The 21548-nt window shown below is 39.2% G+C and overlaps 1 protein-coding gene across 3 annotated transcripts in view; it reads right to left on the bottom strand.

Moving 5' to 3' along the window:
• Positions 1 to 4143: 4143 nt before the first annotated feature.
• Positions 4144 to 21548, bottom strand: part of COL4A6 (collagen type IV alpha 6 chain) — a 351915-nt gene continuing 334510 nt past the window's right edge. For all 3 annotated transcript variants that reach the window (XM_073599382.1, XM_073599384.1, XM_073599383.1), the window contains 10 exons: positions 20091 to 20162; positions 17687 to 17812; positions 17331 to 17441; positions 14097 to 14258; positions 13168 to 13266; positions 12774 to 12917; positions 12249 to 12365; positions 10542 to 10733; positions 9112 to 9398; positions 4144 to 6107 (listed from right to left, as the gene is read on the bottom strand). In XM_073599382.1, coding sequence (XP_073455483.1) covers positions 5847 to 6107; positions 9112 to 9398; positions 10542 to 10733; positions 12249 to 12365; positions 12774 to 12917; positions 13168 to 13266; positions 14097 to 14258; positions 17331 to 17441; positions 17687 to 17812; positions 20091 to 20162 — 1571 coding nt within the window. In that variant the 3' untranslated portion in view covers positions 4144 to 5846. The remainder of the gene's footprint in view (positions 6108 to 9111; positions 9399 to 10541; positions 10734 to 12248; positions 12366 to 12773; positions 12918 to 13167; positions 13267 to 14096; positions 14259 to 17330; positions 17442 to 17686; positions 17813 to 20090; positions 20163 to 21548) is intronic.

Here is a 21548-nt window from a genome sequence, read left to right as displayed (position 1 = left end):
AATATTGCGTTTCAGCCTTGTCCTCTGCGCGCACAGATTTCTCCAGATTCTCAGAATCTTTTGATGATGTGTACTGTAGATGAATATATATTTAAAGTCTTTGCAATTTTACAGAAGGAACATTATTCTGAAATTGTTCAACAATTTTTAGATGCAGCTTTTCACAGATTGGTGAACCATCTGGCCATCTTTACTTCTGAGTCACTATGGGGTTGATTTCCTAAAACTGGAGAGTGCAAAATCTGGTCTAGATCTGCATAGAAACCAATCAGCTTCCAGGTTTTATTGTTAAGCCTAAATGAACAAACTGAAGTTAGAAGCTGATTGGCTACCATGCAGAGCTGCACCAGATTTTGCACTCCAGTTTTAGTAAATCAACCCTCTGACTCTTTAAAATGCTCTTTTTATACCCAATCACGTTACTAACCTGTTGCCAATTAACCTAGTTGCAATATGTTCCAGCTCTTCCTTGGTAGTACCACTTACTTTGCCAGCTTTTTATTGCCATGTTCCAACTTTTTTGAGAAGTGTTGCTGCCATCAATTTCTAACTTACCATATTTCTTTCTTAAAATGGTAGATTTTCTTAGTTTAACCATTTACTATGTTTTCTGTTGTGAATAAAATATGGGTTTATGAGATTTGCAAATCATTGCATTCTGTTTTTATGTAGATTTTACACAGCTCCCAACTTTTTTGGAATTGGGATTGTATTTTATTTTCTTTTATGTGCCCAGCAGCGCATCTGTGTGAACAGGGCCTATTGGAAACAATGTATTCCAGCTTGTTGTTGCGTTGGGCCTGTGTTGAACAAAGCAGGCCAATGGATGGGATGTGATTGGCTACTGTTTTCCTGTACAAATACACATCAGTTTTGTGTCTGTTTCTGGAGAGGGGCAGTATTTGGGAAGAAGGGAGTATTTTCACTATATAATTGCTTGCCATTTTTTATGTAATTATAATAGCTTTCAATAAATCTTCATTTGATTTTTTTATTTTGTATTTATCCCATACAACACTGACTAAAAACAACAGTTTAGTCATACCCTGCATACTAGTACAATGTAGTTTAACACTTTTGCATCCTGTCTTAACTTTTCCTTTTCAAATTTCCCTTTCACAGTGGCCAGATAATGTAGGGATCAGCTGTCCTCCGACACTATAAAGATTAAGAGCAACAGCTCCCAATCAGGAAAATTGTGCTGCTCGTCTACTCTTTCCTGCCTCTCTTTTTTTTTTTTTTTTTTTTTTTAATAAAGTAGTTTTTTATTTTATTTCCAATTGGCAACAAAATTCAAAACACACAGAACATTCCCACCAAACAACAACAAAAAAGAAAAGCTTGAACTTGTCTCACTACACTCTCATGATGCATGGAGTTCTGTGAATGGAGGAGATGAATGACAGCATTTCCTCTGCCCATTCACAGAACCTGCTGTTAACCTTCACAGTGCCAGAAGACAGACGCTCAAGCCAGTATGTGGTGACTGAAGGGGGCACAACACAGAGAAATTTAAACAGAAGCAGCAACTTGCAGGTAATGGATTACACATACCTTATATGTATGGTGCTGTATCTCCCCCCCAAAAAATGGTACTTAACTTTAGCTTTAAACATCATTGCATATATTTAAAAATATACACAAATGGTTTTGTTTTTTCAACACATAATAAAATGATTATCAACCTGGCTGGACTAAAATGTGGATGAGCACCATTACTGCCATTTTCTTCTTCAATAATCACGGTGCAGTCATTTTATGAAGGTTTAACATACAGGAAGCCTGAACAAAGTACTAAGACGTCTTGCATCCATCAAGTAGAAACTTGCCTTGAAAGATTGAATGTGGGTGGTAATAGAAGGAAGGTTGCATTGCAGAGAACTCCTGGAAGTACGCCGCTATTGAATTTGTGAGGTGCTCTCTGGATCACAGGGAACTCAGATTAAAATTGTTTACTAGACAGCATTAGTACTGTACATTGCTAAGCACGTTCACCTATTTCCTGGAATCCTCTTTTAAATAATAGATGCAGGCCTTCTCATTCTTAAAGTGTTCTGTTATAATTCCTTAACATTACAGTGTGTAAATAACATCTTGCAAATTATTCACAAGGAATCAAAGGTAAAATAAAGCTAAAGGTGTATGGCCAGCATAAAGCTATACAAGCCTCCTTAATAATCTATAACAAAATGCATGAAATTAGTAAGTACAGATGGACCCCTTTTGTGGGAAATAGCACTAACTTTTAATGTGAGAGTGAAATGCTAATCTTTCATGCATCAAACCCACTTGACTCTAAAACTTCACTTTTATTTATTACCTAAATAAAATTAGAACATAAACTGGCACACCAAATAGCGGTGAAGCCACATTTCCTGCAGATAAGTGCTTGGGATATGACGCAGAGGGTAAACTAATGGCAAATTCAAGGTGCTAACCAACTACAAAGATGTAATAAATCATCTCCTCTCTGCTTTCACAAATACTTAAAGATACCTAAAGTCTCTGCACGCTATGATGATAAAAGTGCTCAAAATTCCAATCACTAAAACAACATGTTTCGTCCAAAAATAGAGCTTTGACGGGGTAAAATTGTGTCAGATAATAAAATTAAAAGAGTGTGCTGAATAGCCACCACATGCAATAATAGCTGCCACCATTTTTGGACCTCCATTTATATTTGTGCTTGAATTAGCGTAATGACGTCTCTACATTTCATCCCTGCCTCAGCACCATTACTACTGACTATATGCCATATTATCATACAAAATGACCACTGAATGGAGGGAGACTACTCACCTTAAAAAGTAAATTCATCTCTCATTCAAAAAAGGAGCTTTCCCATGTAGACACATATGATAAATATAATAAGTGTGGTGTAATGCATATTCAAATCTGCATTTGGGAGACTGATCAGTTTATATAGCGAATCCTCCTCAAAGTCAAAAAGCAGCTCCCCCATGTGGACATTTGCCATATACATCATAAACCATGCACTCAACTGTAGTCATTTTAGCCTCACCACTATTTGGTTTCTAATTGTATCTAGTTAAAAAAACTGAAGCTTTAAGGCCAAGAGGGTTTGATGTGCAATGCGATTAGAGCATCACTCTCTCATTAAAGGTTAGTATTTAGCCTCATGCGTTTGGTTTAAGTAAGTGTTGGAGAAACTATCTGGGAAGCATAAACAAACCTAAAGTGAAAGTAAAGGTAATTTTTGGAAAATGTGCTGACAGGCAGGGTATTTATGACAGAAGAGAATCTATTGGTCTCTCTTGCCATCAATGCATCCTCCTGTCTGTCAGCCGCCATGTACACTGAGCATGCGCAGCTAAGCGAACATTTACGGCCCGATCTGTGCAGCAGCGTTCATCACGGCATGGCCTATCAAAGGGCCGAATGCAGAGAACATGGAAGGAAGACCAGGTGAAGATGGAAGCGCCAGGAGCCAGCTAGATCGATCCCACCACCCCACCGCACTGGAGGGCACCTTTTGACAGGTTAGTCTGTTATAATGTACTAAAATACTGTACATACTAGCACATTATGGCATAACCCACCTGTGGGGCCCTAAAACAAATTTTATATATTGGAGTTAACTACCGCTTTAATGCTTCCAATATAAACTTCTCCTGCATTTATATGTACTTGTGTTTACAAATGGTTATGTGCTTTTAGATGCATTTAGAGTATCTAATCTTCCTCTGGATGCACAGAATTCTATTTTCTCTAAACACAGCTAAACAATGCAACATGGGTTGATCTTACTAAAGGCAAATATACTGTGCACTTGCTCCAGAGCTTAGTAAATAAGGTAAACTTTTACAAAGAATACCCAATCACATGCAAGGAAAATTAAAAAGCAGCATTTTTGCTTGCACATGATTGGATGAAAGAAATCGGCAGCGTTTCCCCTCAGATCTAGAGATAATGCACTTGAAGAGCACTATTTGCCTTTAGTAAATTAACCTCACAGTGTGAATTATACTATGTAAAATCATTATGTGCATTTATAAACATCCTATAAACACATGCATGTCATTGAGAATGTGAATGAGGCCTATGGCTTCTACCATAATCAGATAACTTCATACGAGCCTGAACTGCTGACTTTCTCTCTAGGAACACATTTAACACAATATGTGAATCAGGGATCAATTTTATTTTAAATTTACAGAGTGGTTGTGTGCACTCCAGACCACTTTGTACAATGTTCCCTTCCACAGCACTGTTGACGGTGTGAGACATCAAATACAACCATTTTTAGGTGTTATGGCATGGTGGCGACCAAAAGAGGTTCATTGCAGTAGTAAGTAGTAGAAAGTGAAAATCCCACACAGATTGTTATCTATGGAATACAGTACAAACAGTTCTGGAATAAAAATTATATAAAGTAAAATATAACTTGGTAGACATATAATCAACTAAAAAAATGTAAAATTCTCTGTGGCATTTCTAACTTGTGAAGGGATCTCTGTGTAAAACAATGTTTATAATTACAAAATAAATGCACCAAGGCTACCTCGGAAAGACCAGGCTCTAGTGGTCAACAAATAGTTCTTCTCCGCAGAAGACTAAAAATATGGGGATGCTGCAAAAACAGTTTAATAACTGACTTATCACAGTATGAATCTACAGCTGTTTGATGTGGATTGCACCACCATACCTTAATGTACATCATGGTTTAATACAGCCAAAAGCCGTGCTCTTTTTTTAGTGCCTTTACAATGTATTACTGGATTAGTGGGAGTGATCCACTCTATTGAGGATCAGTGATCTTGCAGTTTGTGTGATGTTAATTGCACCATGACTATTAAAAATATTGCTGTACAATGGTGTTTTTTAAGCAAACCTGTCATCTAACTAAAAACACAAAAATGGTGCCTGAATAAGCATAATACAATAAAACACATGATTTTGTATACTTTCTTTCTGTCTTGTTACATGTCTGCATCCGGTACTCATTTTCTGAGCAGCTGATATGGCTATAGTAGAGAATAGATAGTAGAAGTAGTGGTCTCCCAGGATAAACTGCAGATATCCTGACTGTAATGATCACATTGGATTGGCATCACTCCTTTCTCAATACAATCTGCTTATTTACATAATGCTGAGGACATTGTGACATTATAGAAGCAGAGGAAGTGTTTAGGCATCGATGATGAAAGCCATTACCATACTGATGAAAGATTGTTTTTTGGAGAGTTACATGAAAGGATTGCTTGAGAAATGCTTACGGTAGAAACACAAAGTTATCATTATAACCAAAGGATGCTTATATTTCCGGTTCTTCAAGGTCAAAGATGATAGGTATAGACTGCTAATTTCCGCCATGAAGCTTCTTTTTGTTTTGACTGCGATGCACATCTGCTTTAGGGCTAACATTTAAATATCACACACAAGTGGCTACAATACAGCTGTTGGGTTCTTCCAGATTATGTTGTGAACTCAAAGTTCCTTCTTTCAAGATTGAATTCCAGCTAGCACCACAGATGAAATTCAGTTGTCTGCATGAGACTATTATAGCACAGATTAAAATTTACAGAGGCCTTCCTGAGGTAGCCATGAATAATACATAATAATAAGACAATATTAGAAGGTTAGCACCATTTCTTTTAAAATATTTCCTCTCTGAAATGTGACTGTCCATACTTCATTGTACGGCCTCTCACTTATCATTTGACTGATGAGTTTACAGCAGATATTCTTTGCTATTTAGTAAAAAAAAAGTGCCTTATTGTAAGTTCCAAGGCAAATGCCTTTGATCAGAATGGCCAGCTTGTGCCTTTATATACACTGATGGAGGTTGGAAATCAAGGGAAGGAGTTCTTGGTAAAGCAGTCATGCTACAAGTTCTTCATGCACACCTGACAGCGGCTGACACGTGTTCGAAGTTGCCCAGATTTCAGCGTCTCAGAGGGGGGAGCCCCTACAAACTGTCTTGTTTCTTCCACAGTAGTCAGCCAGAAACTGTACTTGTTTGCAAAGTAGTGGCAGGTTCCACGAGCGCCATTGCATTCGATGAATGGAGTGGCCCGGAAGTCTTCTAGACATGAGCCAGGGGACACTAAGGACTGGCCGCCACCTTCTGCACCTGCAGCTGTGTGCTGTCAAAAGGATAATTGTGAATTATTTTTAAAAGGTACATAAGAGAATGTAAACAACATGCATTATAATTAGAAATTAGACTTTGACAACTGGTCTGCCGGGGCCTTACTTATATCCCACAATTATATCATGGCCAGGTCCTCAGATTTCCAAACTTTCAAAGAGGGATTTGGGTTGTCTAACAGGTGATTCTTTCAATATCTGCAGTTACCTTGCACTATATAAGCACAAGCTACGTCTATTGCTTAATCTCTCACTCACCCTATTATACTTAACCAAACACTTTCTAAAGTATCAAAATTTGGAAAAAATTTTGGCAATTTATAGTTCACTAATACAAAGATTCTCACAGTGTTTGACTCTAAAATGTATAGAACTCTGGCTACCTGATGTGAGACCCTTAACTGATGCTGATTGTTGAACCAATATCCTGAAAAATGTATTGCAAGTGTCTCTTTCTACGACACAGAAACGTATACAACTCTTTATCATACATCGGGCCTATCATAATCCTCAAATACTTTTATGACACAGAAGGGTTTCTCTCCTATGTCAGTGCTGTGAGATTGAAACAGGCTTTTAAGACATTGGAGACTTATCCTGGACACTATACTCTTTACTAATTTGCCTCCTGGTCCCAAGATCTGTGTATTGGGATGGCTGGATGGGGAACATTACACACCACATACAGATCTTCTTCATAGCCCAGAAGTGGATCTCCCCAGCTCCCCCTACTCATTCTATGTGGGGAAAGGCGGTAAATGATACCTTACTTTACCTAACATTTTGTGTATCAGCACAGAGGATGTCCTAATAAATGTATGAAGCTGTAGAATAGCTGGTCAAGACTCCTGGGCTAGCTTCTCCACAGTTAATTCTGGATAGGCTTTTAAGCTAAGACATACAATATGTACCTAGCCCTAATAGGCAAGTACTACACATCTTCTCAGCACTATGTATACTATGCAGAAAATATATGAAGACGCATACACTATTTCTGATTCTTTTTCTTAAAGGTTTATTGATTTAGACAGACAGGCCAGATATGACAGGGTGTGGTCCCACAGGATTAAGTACCTCCAAGCCCCATAGTCTCTAGAACTGGATAGTGGGGGGCCTAGGCCGAGGGAAATTATTACTTTGGATTCCTGATCTTTACTTTTTTCCTTTTCCTCTCCTTCCCACCCCCCCCCCCCCCCTTCCTTATTTTATTTTAATTAATTTAACTCTAAGTTACTTCTCTTCTTCCCCTCCTTTCTTCTCTTTTTATGTTTAATGATCCAATTTATGGATACAAATCTTCTTGACTCCGATGGGAGAGCAATGTAAACTAACTCTAAATACCTAACCTCCTTTGGTGTCAAGGGCCCTGATCTCGAGATATACTAAAGGTGCTACAACTTGATCCAACATTACCAAGAAGTTATAAGTACTCCGCTCACAGGGCAGATTTATTTTTCTTTTTGATAAAAACCATTGATATATGGAACTCATATGATATGTTATTCCAGATCCTCTATGGGTAGGTCTACATTTGTATCCTTATGTTCACAGAGTGTACTGAGTTTTACTTCTCTCCTGTTCTTATTGTTGCTCTTAGATACTCTCATGTTATCTTTTTTGTACTACACTTTTGTATTACCTGACTGAACATATGATTACCTTCTTATTGTCTATGTCATTTTGTTTAATATGTAAAACCTTTAATAAAGAAAAATTGGAAGAAAAGTGGAACTTTATCCATAGCGACGTGATAAATAATAATAAAAAATAATGTTCTTTAGCAAGGAACATACATTCAACATTAATAATTAAGCTACCAAAATTAGTGTGTGCTGTAAATTGCCTCCAGCATTGCTCCTGATATTTTATGCTTGAGGCTGCCATTTTGCTGAAGCCCAGGGCCCCTGAGCAGCAGTTAATCTATAGTGGCTCTGATTTTTGGCACAGTGCAAAAAAACAGCGCAAATGAGCATGTGCAAAGCCAGGTGAGACAGTGTATGATTGAATTTTGAAACAGTATAGGCACTTATTTTTTATGTTTTACATAGCTACAGAGCCAGCCTAAAGTGATCTAGCATTAAGTAGAGACTGGATGCTTCTTAGTTTGAAATGGTAGGTAGTATGATGGGCAAGTCTATTTCTAGAGGTACAAGTCTGCATCCTGATTTGTAATCATTTAATGCTGCATTATAGTTTGAATAAATGTATGTTTATTTTCGGATGGAACAGTATATCACTTACTGCTTTATTTTATGTACAATGGGTAAATCTATTTCCATGAGCATATGTTGAACATATAATATTGTCCAGCTCTGTTCCTTTGTTCTTGTCGCTTGATTCTGTTTTTTTTTTCTTTTTGTTTTGGCCTGTTTTAGGCCTACGGTGCTGTGAAAAAGTATTTGCCCCTTCCTTATTTTTTTTTTGGCATATTTGTCACACTTAAATGATTCAGATTATCAAAAAAATTTTAATATTACACAAAGATAACTAGAGTAAATACAAAATGCAGTTTTTAAATGTATTTAATTTATGGGGAAAAGGGGAAAAGCTGTCCAAACCCTCTTGGCCCTCTGTGAAAAAGTAATTGCCTCCTAAACCTAATAACTGGTTGTGCCACCCTTTGCGGCAACAACTGGAATCAAGCGTTTGCAATAACTGACAAAGAGTCTTTCACATCGCTGTGGAGGAATCAAAAGTGTGGTGTGCCTGTTTTTATTAGGTAATATAAGTATCCAAAAAGATCCATTGTTCAACATACCCAATTAAGTGTGTATGGGGTACCTTTACATCTTGACATACACACCTCCAGGCTGATTAAATTTCAGTAAAAAAACACAATCAAGCTGGATAATATTAACACATTGCTATTCTTCCTTATTTATATCTTCAGATCACTAATAAAGATTGTTTGTCATGCATGCAGGATTCAACTGCTGAGTTATGTTCCTTTACATATATCTGCTAAAGAAATACATAAAGCACCCCAATCAGTATACTTACCATTAGGAAAGAATATCCTATCCAGAGGCTCCTCCAGCCATCAGGACATTGTGGGATGGTGTTGTCTTGGCTGTGAACTGCAACAGCCTGGGAAGGAGCTTCACACACAGAGCAGCGGCTGATGTAGTTTTTAATCTGAGTGCTGGCCACGGGCATCATAGGAATAGGAGCTGAGGTGGACAGCCAGTAAGACTTGTCATTTCGGCTGGCATAGTAGCAGACCTCATTGATGTTACAGTACACAAAAGGCATTGTGCTAAATCTGGGCAGACAAGATCCAGCAAGACCTAGAATATAAAACAGATAGCTTTGAGATTGAAAAAATACACTACACTTAAAACTTAAAGTGGCTGTAAAGGCTGAAGTTTTTTTACCTTCATGCACTCTATGTGTGCTGCTCCCCCCACAGCCCCGCCCCCTCGCAAAACTCATTTGAGCCCAATCCAGTGATGTGCATGGGAGCAGGGGCTGTCCTGGTTCTCTCTCTCCTCATTGACTGACACAGCAGCGGGAGTCATTGATCCCCACTGCTCTCAATCACAGCCAGTGAGCCAATGAGGAAAGAGTGGGGGGGGGCGAGACACAGCTCTATGTGGGGCGCATGGGCGCATAGAGTGAGGCTTGTGAGTGAGCACACACCAGTGTCCCCATAGCAAACTCCTTGCTATTGGGGGAACTTGGCAAGGGGGAGAAGCCAGGAGCACTGGCAGGGACCTGGGAAGAAGAGGATCGGGGTGGCTTTGTGCAAAACCATTGCACAGAGCAGGTTAGTATAACTAACATATTTGTTATTTTAAAAGAAAAAGAAACAAACCTATAATATCACTTTAATACAGCAAGCTGATCAGGCATTGATCCTGCTCAGATTCTTTGGACCTGTTCCAATTTTATGTGTGAATATTCTCATATAATCTGTACAGGTATCTGCTTTGAAGTGCTAGATAAGATCCCTGTATCTAAATATGTTTTATTAATCTGATAAACAAAATGTGTTTTCATCCGTATGCACTGCTTTTACTGTTATAGCAGAAGACAGCGAAGAGTTCATTGAAGGATTTGAAGTAATAAGCACTAGTTGAGTATAGAAACTTCCCAATAAAGAAAAGGTCCATCACCTACAGGTCACTAACAAAAAACTGAGGTCTTACAAAGTGGTGTATGATTATAGCTATACACTCAAGCTTTGCCAGTGTCCAATCATCTGAAGGAAGCAGCCTATAACCCAGGGTCTATGAATATCCAGCCTGTTTGTATGTTGTTTTTTTTTGTATAATTAAAACTCAACACCCATTTAGTAAAGTTGACATTTGACCTTCTTCTTCTGTCCTTGTAGATGGGAGTACAACTCTTAAAGTTAACATATTGTAAATGCATATATGACACCATATATTATTATCTATGCTTTCCCCAGTAGCAGAGAATTTACTTACCCAGATCTTGGTTGTGAGCCTTTTCCTGCCCTTCTACATATAGCAAACTGTAGCCATCCCAAAGTCTGTTCATTCCGACTGGACACTGAGGAATTGTTTCAGCCTGGCTGTGTTTCACCAAGGTATAGCCAACACTTATACTCCGTCCGGGCATACCAGGCAATCCACTGGTGCCCTGTTTTCCCGGAGAACCTGAAAACATTGGCAAATGTCAAACATGAACTTGTTGAGAGGAGAATCTTTGGGGTATATTCTATTTTTACCTATGCTCAATAAGCTATACTAATTAAAGTCATATAACTAAACACATATCAATTCATCTTTCAGAAACAAGATTGTAAAACCCTCACAGACATTATGTACATATTTCTTGGGAGTGGAGTGCTCTTCTGGCAGCAAACATTATTCAGGGGCATGCAGTTGCTATTGTCTGTCATTAAATCCCTCTTTTTAATCAGATAGAATGTTCACTCTACAGTTGCTAATCGGTGCTGACTAGTGACAATTAATGGCTGCAATCACTAGAAGTGGAAGCAGATTTTTTTATTTGACAAGGGATTTGGGGCTTGTTTTAGAACGGAACTAGCATTAAAATTCACATTTTTCCCCAGTGGACAGAACATTCCTACTCTAAAGCTCCTTCGTATTTTCTAAAGCCTAGGAAACATAAATCACATGATCTCTGGCAACCAGAAACGTTGTGTTTTTTTTCATCGCTAAAGAGTTTCATAAATCTACTGTCTCCAAATCAACAGACCCTGTCTAGATTTACAGTGAGAGAGCAGGATCAGCAAGACACAGCAGATAGTAAGATAAAGTGTTACTAAACCCAGGACTCTGCATTCACTATATCTGGTCTCCCGCAGTACACAGAACATGGAGATGCAATTATTTTAGTAAATATAAACTGCTACAGTAAATACTCTTTCTCATCAGCGGTATATAGCAGTCTTGTGGCTTCTATCAGTGCCCGGCTGAGCACTGGTTAAAGCTTGTAGGAGGAGCTTTCATTCTCATCTGACTGTCCTATGAGCCTGCATAACCTCTGACTTTCTGTCTGGATAGTACTGATTGGCCCTGTGCTGATCACATGCACCCTCCCAAAAGAAAAAACTTTCTAGAAACACACATTAAACACAGCATGTGCAGAGTGCCTCCTAGGGCTTTGTTCTATCAGATGAATTGGGGATAGTAAACGAAGAGAGGATCAGCGAAGACAGGATCAAACAGACTTTTTACACAATGCGGATGATTAACCCCTAAGGTTCCACAGTGAGTCTAACAAGCATGCTTTACTCCATATACAGACTGATTTTACTGTTGTGGGTTTAGTAACACTTAAGCAGATCTATTTGCATATATGCATAGAAAATCGATAAAGGACTGCAGTTTCTCTTTAACAGCTATAATACATGGTTTGTTTTGTATTAATTAGTAGAAATGTATCAGCCTCTTACTAAAAAAACACCTAGTCTGCAACAATTGGATATAAATGTGCTAATAATGAAACATTTATCAATAAAATGTTGATCTTATGCTACAAAGTGAATTAAAACCTCCTGCATAGTGTAGGCCTAAACTTTTAAGATGGGTATGAACATGAACATATTTTCATTATATGATCAATTTTAACAAAGATGTGGTTGACAGATTAACATTTATGGGGTGGGGACCTTAAAAACCAATGTTATCTAAAAGGGACATTACCTTCAAACCCTGAGGGCCCTGGAATACCTGGTTCACCAGCATCACCAATAATTCCTGGCTGACCTGGTGATCCATTCCTTCCCATCTGCCCTGGGCGACCAGGAAAGCCTTTGCTGCCTGCAGGAAAATTAACACGTATAACAGTGGTAAGAAACATCAGACAAAGCGAAGGTAAGAGAAAAACAATAACAAACTAGTACTGACTGATAATTCTGTGTATAAAACATCAGTCTACAGAGCCAATATGTTCCATATACATCAGTACCATCGTAAATTCTGCAGCTATTTAAATCAGATTTTTTAGATATAAATATAATTGGGGCTGAAGAGACAATGGATAACTGGACTGGACTACCAGGTGACAGTTCAGAAAGTTACCTTCTAATTCTTAGGATACACAGTGTAATTTTGTCAGATGGACTACATAACCTGAACGAGTGGAAGGTTATATTGCACTAACCAAAACAATGTGATAAAATTTAGCCTACAAAAGTACATACATATTTGTTAACTCATCTTCCTTACCGGGAGGTCCTGTTGGTCCCTGTTGACCTCTATCACCTGGCCCACCATCAAAGCCATTGATTCCAGGGAGTCCGGGAGTTCCAAAAGAAGGATCAAAATAATCTAAGGGAGGTGGACCTGGACGTCCTGTCGGACCTTGAAAACCTGGAAACAAGTTACTTGTATTTAATGGCAAGCTATTTGACAACATATCGCAGAGGAAATGGCAAAAGTAATTCACACAAGCAAATTTTTCCCAACAAAACAAAGTTTTCAGACATGTGGCAAGTAAACCAGTATCTTTTGTAAATTTTAAGTTGTCATAATAATACATACCAAAATGTTTCATGCACACAAGTACCATGAAAATATCAATTGTGTACTTCATGTAGTAATATAAACATATACTGTATACCTTGGTTCCCTTTTTCTCCCTTGGGTCCAGGATATCCGGAATCTCCAACAGGGCCCTCTTTTCCTTGACTCCCAATGAAACCTGGATCACCTCTTAAACCTAAACAGAGAAATACAAAAACGGGCAACTCTGTAAATGGCAATGGGGAGCAATGGCAAAGTGAATTTACCTCTGACAATTACTAAATGTTCATTGAAATTGTTTTTTTTTTTTTGTATTTCGCCTACTTCTATACAAATATGTAAATATCTAAATTCATACACACCATGTAAAAACTTCTATGAATAAAAAGCGCTCTATGAACGAAAGAGGCAGACCTTTCAATAATTTGCCTGTCCTCCATTCATAGATAGCTTTTCATTCATGAAAGCTATAGTAAGGCTTCTATGAATGGAGGAAGGGGCAGAAAGTGCGGACATAGTTGGCACTCTTGAGTGCCTGTCGCAGCTCTCTTGGCGCTATTAACCCCTGCAGCACCAGAAGATTACTGCTGTGGGGGTAGTGGGGATTGGAGGATAGACGATTTAAACGAAACCAGCAGCAGCCATCAGCACAAGGGACACTTCACACCGATAGTAAGTATAGTCCCTTGTGCTGATTAAAAAAAAATATGTTTGACTAAGCTTCGGCTTTAATGCCCTTCTATGTAGGTGCCCAAATCACTTTTGTTTGGTTAAAACCCCATAACCATGCAACTATCTCAAACCATGTGTTTTGTACAGTTTTAACTTTCTGGATCTCTGGACAGAAAAGTGTGATCAGCTTATTAGAGCTCTGACAGTAATCTATTTGAAGTTGCCACACTCCAGCAAATAAGCACAGGTGAGTACATGGTTCTAGCACCATGCACAGGCTTTACACTAGTAAAATGTGAAATGCCTTTGGTACCTAAGTTGTGACAATGCATAAAAGGATTATCGTACACTCACCCTTCACTCCAGGAGCTCCATTGCTGCCAGGATTTCCAGGGAAACCCGGATCTCCCTTCGTACCACCTCTGCCTGGTGTTCCTGGGAATCCAGGATCTCCTGTGTCTCCTTGATTGGAGGCTGGACCAGGGGGGCCACGTGGTCCGGGGCGTCCTGGCATTCCTGAAATTATAATATATAATATTTTTTAAACAGAAAGCAAGGTTTATTGAAGTTGCATACATACAGTCCAATGAAAATGACAGGAAGGGAAAATGCCAGTGTATACAGCCAACCGCTTATGAAGAACAGTGTCCAGTACCAGTAAAAACTACATATGAACACTGATTCGGCTCATACAGAGTAATAAGACCAACAAATGGAGACTTCACTAATACTCAGCTCAGAGTGCAAGCTACCTTGGCCCTGTCGCCCAGGGAAGTGTGGTTAAAACCCCGTCAATTAGAGGAATTACAGCCATCTGTGTAGGACCAGATCCAGGAGTGCGAGACCTGGGGTGGCTAACCAAATCTCCCATAGTTTTTATAACTTCACTGGGCATCTACAGTGAAGATAAATTAGTCTAACATATTGTAAGCTATTCCCCATAGCACATATCCACTCCTTCGGATTGGGGGGGTCTCCAATTTTCAATACTGGAGAATCAGTTTATGGGCCTGGAAGAGTGCTTTAGATAGTGCCTAAATCTGATGTGTTGACTAGTTACCATTATCAAGTATACCTGGTATATATTGCTTCGGTTCTAGCTTTATTGTAGTTTGGAAAACTGAAATGAGAGTGTCTACCACCGACTTCCAATATAGGTGTGAGTTGGGGCAGCGCCATAACATATGAATGAGATCCCTGTGATCCCTTTTACATTTGTTACAGGGTGGGTCCTGTCTTAGCCCCATGGTGTGTAGTTTAACCGGGTATAATTAACTCTTAAAAGGATATACATTAGGGAAAGCTGGTGAGATACATTTAGGCAGCTAAGCTGCACAGACTGTAGTGTTGCTTCCCATTGATCCTCTTTGAATATCCTAAGGTCCTTCTCCCAAACTGTGCTGACCTTACACGGATAGCCCTCTAGATAATTGTTCAATAGCATGGTATAACATTGAGAGAGAAAACACTTAGTGGACATGACAGATTGCATATAATTAAAGATGTGAGAATAGGGCATATGCCATAATGCGATGGTCCCTGTGTCTTTATCACATGTTGTAGATGGTAATAGTAGAATAACATAGGGCTCAGCAGATTATAGAGAAATTGTAAAATTTCAAAAGTAACCAGTTTGCCATTATCAAAAATGTGACGTAGGTGGGATATGTTTGCCACTCAGCGGAATGCTGAAATTTGGCTAGTTCTGGAGATGTAAAGTTGTGCAAGATGGAACTATAGCACGTGGACCCTGTTACATTCTGTATTTGCCTGGTCTTGCCCTAATTTTTTTGGAAGAGTCTGTATGTGGGGTATGTCTTGTTGGGCTTGCACAGTAATTGTGACTCAAGACCTTCCGCTAGGGAGCAAGCTTTGGTGTGATGAAGAATAACCTGAATAGCGGACTTCAGCTGACGCTGCCCCCCTTCTCGGTGACGTCGTTGAGTCTCTGGGATCTCGGTGTATTATGTGGCGGTGGCAATCCCCGCTCATATTTTTCCTCACCTTACTTCCCATTGGCTAACACGATACCTTTGGCTATTGACGTTTCAGATGACACGCATTGCCCAGTGCGCATGCGTGGGCGTCCCTTCTGCGGCCATTTAAGGAGGAAGTTGTCTTCCTCTCACTCACTGTTCCAGACCGGACCTCTCATTTTGTTTGGCCCATCCAAGGTCAGTATGGTTTCACTCTGCATATGCTCTCTATAGGTCTTGGATGCATTGTTGCATTCTAAGCAAACTGGCTGTTATACTTAGGGCTTTGCCTGGATATCCTTAGGGGAACCTTTATCCCTTGTAGTCCCTTGACTATTATATACACCATCCAAATTCTTTAACTATGACTTTGAATTAAATATGCATGGTACTTTTGATTCCCACTGCAAATATCTAGCACCAAACGTTTTCTTTATGTTAATACTGCCTATGTTTTTTGTACAGCTGTATATTTATAAGCATTGTATTTATGAAACATATTTGTCTTTTCTTAGGGTCTCTGTTCACCCTTCGGGCACTGGTCAACACCATCATCATACAGTAGCACTGTTTGGGTCTCCGAAGTGGGTGCAATAGCGGTTTATCCGTCTATTTTTTCTTCAGATGTTCCCTCATTTTTCCAATGAGTATTAACATCTTTCAGGTCCTGTACTCACTTAGACCTCTCTGCAGCAGCCGAGTCCACTTCCATCTTTGGCCACACACTGAGTGGCAGTCTTTGTTTTATTTTTTCACTTGACTGGTATGTTTGTTTTTACTTGACTTCAAAGGTGCTCATTTCTTTGACCCCGAGTATGATTCTGATGTGTGACTTTGTCTCATTATAGAATATCAATATAGCAGCACTACTTCACATGAAATGCCCCTGAAGAAAGTACTCTACATAGGTCTACATAAGCCCGACGCATAGAAACGCGTCGGGCTTAACACTGAAGGATCTGCTTTTTTATATTTGATATAGGACTCTGTCTTTGTATTATATGCAATTACTGTTGGTGTTTTATATTAATACATTTCTATATATTTTTTTCTAAAAAACTGCTGATCAGTTGCCTTTAAAGTCCCTCAGTTTTTTCCGTGGGGGGTACTCCATATATAATATTTATAATGAATGACACTGTAATGGACTGCACATAGAGCTGGTGCACTGCCTTGCAGAAATGTGTGTTAACACATGCATTTTAGCGCACATTGCTACAACACAAAAGTATAAATAGGCCCTAAATGGTCCTCCATCAAGATGATCTAATAAGAAGAAATAGTAAATATACTATACTCATCCTCCCTTTTTACCCAAGTGTTCTTTTAAGCAATAGACTAACTTTCCACATGTAACGCATAACACATAGTTTTTTGTGTACTGGTGTGTGAGTGTGTAGGAGTAGGGAGAAGAAGGGGAAGTGCATATAAAAAAAAAAAAACAATCACATATATTGATTTTGAAAGAATTAGCTGCCACCTCTGCAAAAATGTTTGCTATTTGATAACGTCTAAATAAATACATGGTCAAACAGCATTATTCTTGTTTACTCTACACGTAGGCAAGGAAATTTAGCTTATGCAACACATAATTAAAAAAATGTAATCATACCCATCTCTCCATCTAGTCCAGCTGGTCCAGGGTCTCCAGGAAATCCAGGTATGGCATTGGTTGCTCCTGGTGGGCCAGGTAGTCCAGGAGGTCCAGGGAGACCAGGAAAGCCTAAAAAAAATGTTTCACATTAGAAAACCATAACCAAATGCATGTGTAATGAGAAAAAAATTTAATATGTAACCAGTGTCTGACACATTACGAAAAATTGTGTCTGTAGCCGTCTCTTCTTCCATGTTAATTTATTTGACAACACAGTTTACAGCAAAAACAAGGGTCACAATAGATTCTGAAGCAAATATATTCTTACAAACAACCGATGAGAAATTAAAAACCAAATTTAAGATCTCCCTTACCTGGATCTCCACGATTGCCTTTTCCACCATTAAATCCAGGTTGTCCAGGTACTGTGTTGGGAGATCCTTTTTCACCTTTAGGACCTGGAAATCCAGGTGTACCCTGCCGTCCAGCTTCACTTAAGCCTTATTTTGTTAAACAATGAAAATTTGAAAACAAAAGCCATAGTCATACTGCAGGACAACATATGAACTATTCATTCATATTCTGATTACGAGTCTGATTGTATTACATTTGTTCAAAGATATGGACCGTTTAACTCCTCAAGATAAATACAGCTACTCAACTTCTCCCAGAGAACAACTGTCTAGTGGTGACTTCTCAGTCTTTGAGGTCTGGGAAATATTACCTAAATTGATTCATAGTTGTCAGTCTATTTATTATGAAAGTGATTGTAAACCTTAGATTTTTTTTCATTAAAATAACAAACTCACCTGCTCTGTGCAATGGTTTTGCACAGATCAGCCCCGATCCTCCTCTTCTTGGGTCCCTCGCTGGAGCTCCTGGCTCCTCTGTCCGTCTGAGTGTCCCCATAGCAAACCACTTGTTATGGGGACACTTGTGCAGGTTTGATCTGTTGACACACACAGGTTTACTTACTAAAACTGGAGAGTGCAAAATTTGGTGCAGCTCTGCATAGAAACCAATCAGCTTTCAGGTTTGTTTTTTGTCAAAGCTTAATTGAACAAGCTGGAGTTAGAAGCTGATTGACTACCATGCACAGCTGCAACAGATTTTGCTATCTTCAGTTTTAGTAAATAAAGCTCATAGAGTGTAGCTTGGTCCTACCCCCCGGGATATATGCTTGTTAAAGTGTTTGTTAAAACAATTTTTTTTCTATGGTTCCTTCTGATATAGAACAGTAAGTTCCACAGTGCATGTCATTTATAAAAATATGCTGTATAATAGCTTACAACAGAGCACCGTTCGGCGCTCAGCTGACTGCCTGCTGGTTTCCTGTCCTGATGCGATGGTTGCAGGGGGAGGTGCTGGGAAGAGGAGCCAAGAAGAGGAGAGGAGGGGAGGAGACCGGTGAGCAGTCACATGAGCGCCGAACGGCACTCTGAAGTAAGCTATTATACAGCATATTTTTATAAATGACATACACTGTGGAGTTTACTGTTCTATATCAGAGGGAACTGTAGAAAAAAATGTTTTGTCTTAACAAACACAGACACAGGAGCGCGAGTTGCTGGTATTTTCACATTTATCACATGCCTGACGAAGGGGTCCTGCGTGACTCGGAAACGTTGCACCTCTTTGTGTTGTGATCATGCAATAAACTAAACCGTTTGTACGCCACCTTGTGCTGATCCTTGGTGTGCTGGCAAGTATCTACATTGCGGATGACAGAGACACGGATGCTGACTCGGTGTCGGAGCTCAGCAGCCCTGATACATCGGAGTCAGCGCAAACAGGGGAGGGTAGAGACTGGCAGGATCAGCCAGGTATTTCAGGTGTTACAGGGGGCCAAATGACACAGCACAAGCACTGTGCTGTATAACATGCTTTAAGGGAACAGGATTTATTTTTATATTTTTTTGGGGTTAACACTTTAAGTCTAATGCTGCGTACACACGACCGGTTTAGCCGTCGGAATAAACTCTGACGGTTTCTCTGACGGAACTCCGACGGAATTCCATTCAATCGGTCTTGCCTACACACGGTCAACCCAAAGTCCGACCAAAGTCCGACCGTCCAGAACGCAGTGACATACAACACTTACGACGGGACTAGAAAAAGGAAGTTCAATAGCCAGTAGGACCAGCATACAGACGATCGGTTTTCCCGATAGGAATTGGGTCCGTCGGAAATATTTAGAACATGTTCCATTTCTAGGTCCGTCAGATATAAAAAAAAAAAAAAGCTTCTGTCTGACTTTTTCTGTCGGACATTCCGCTCGTGTGTACAGGGCATAAGAGCTAACCAGACTGTATTATGTAAAATACTCTGTGCCCCAGCCAGGTCCAACTCTCTCCCCCACTCATGGAACCCTAGTCTGTGGACAGTCTCTTTGCATCATCATATACAATGCAGGGCTATTAATCCTGCATTGTATGTAGAGGAGGCTGGAGCCCAACCATAACTGGGAGAGCCTTAGAGAGGGGTCAGTGCCTAAAATTAAAAACAAATATATTTTTGCCATCTTTGCCCATTTCTCAGTCTATGTTAATAACCCGAGCAGGGTACTTATTAAAGCATTTTACCAAATAAAAGTTTATATGTCCTTATAAACAAATCAGAAATGATTTAGGTATGCAAATTACAGAGTTTTTGCTCAATTTTGGTCTGGGCGTCTAAGCATCAATTACATTTTGTCATCGAGAGCTTATGCAAATGTTAAGGTTATTGCTGTTTCATACAACTAATGAAATAACTGAATTCACAAATCATGGTAATTACCAGGTGTGCCAGGTAATCCTCTTGTGCCAGGCAAGCCGTTTAATCCATCCAGCCCAGATAAACCAGGGAAGCCTAAAACAAACAGAAAAGTCACATTTGTTGCTGTAATAATAGACCAGAAATACCAGTGAAAATCCTAATATATGGGGATCATGGTGATCATAGTTACAGTTGAACTTCAGGTAAAAAAAACAATTTTACAGCTGAAAGAGACTCCTCCTCCTCCTTTCTTTGAACAAGTCCTTTTGGGTGAAACATGTCAGATGGACCCTGATTGAGTGACGTCACAGTGACTCATGGCTGTGCTTGGATGAGTTTAATTATACGGTGTGTACTTTACTGCTGCCATTGTAAGTGCATTATCCTGTTATTAAACATGTTTTAAGCTTACTGCACCATGACGCTCCTACTTTCCTCCTACTTTTTCCTTCCACTCAACTTTCCATTAATATGCTTGGATGGCTGTGAACAGCTAGCTTCTTTAGCAATGACCTTTTGTGACTTACTCTCCGTGTAGAGGGTGTCAATGACTGTCTTCTGGATAACTGTCAAGTCAGTAGTCTTCCTCATAATTGTGTAACCTACTGAACCAGACTAAGAGATCATTTAAAGGCTAAGGAAACCTTTACAGGTGTTTTGAGTCAATTAGCTGATTAGAGTGTGACACCATGAATCTACAATATTGAACTTTTTCACAATATTCAAATTTCATGAGATACTGAATTTTGGGTTTCCACTAGCTGTAAGCCATAATCATCACAATTAAAAGAAATAAATGCTTGAAATATATCACTCTGCGTGTAATGAATCTATATAATGTATGAGTTTCACTTTTTGATTTGAATTACTGAAATAAATTATCTTTTTGATGATATTCTCATTTTTTGAGATGCACCTATAAATATTTAGAACTCTTTTGCACCTTATATATTTTCACTTTATATATTTTTGCACTTTATTGAGTCATGTTTATATCACGTTGATGTAATTTCTTAATTTTTATTTATTTTCACTGCAAAAGGAAACAGAGCTCTAAATGTCTCAGGGTGGTGTCCCTCCCACTCCATGTCTGGCTGCTGCTGTACTAGGGAATATTTGAAGCTAAAGCAAACTATACTTTATGGTCAAGGAAGCTGCCATCTTGGCCTCTGTTTGATCTGCAGTTGCCATGGTGCTGCACTTGTGATCTGTTATGATACCAGACATTTAATGGCTGGTATCAGCCATTCGAAGCACATCTAAAGCCAATTATATTTTTAATTTTGGAAACAGTAGGGAGGGTTAAAACTGTTGTCAGTTTTACTTTTGCCATCTGTGTCTCCTTTCATTTTCTGTCCAACAGACTTAAAACCGAATGAAACCACTCTCTCCTTTTCAGCTAAGGGAGCTGCCATCTTGGTCTCTGTTTGATCTGCAGTTGCCACGATGCTGCACATGTGATCAGTTATGACAGCAGCC

Source organism: Aquarana catesbeiana, linkage group LG09, assembly GCF_042186555.1.
Source record: "Aquarana catesbeiana isolate 2022-GZ linkage group LG09, ASM4218655v1, whole genome shotgun sequence".
Taxonomy (NCBI): domain Eukaryota; kingdom Metazoa; phylum Chordata; class Amphibia; order Anura; family Ranidae; genus Aquarana; species Aquarana catesbeiana.
This window is presented reverse-complemented; position numbering and strand designations above follow the sequence as displayed.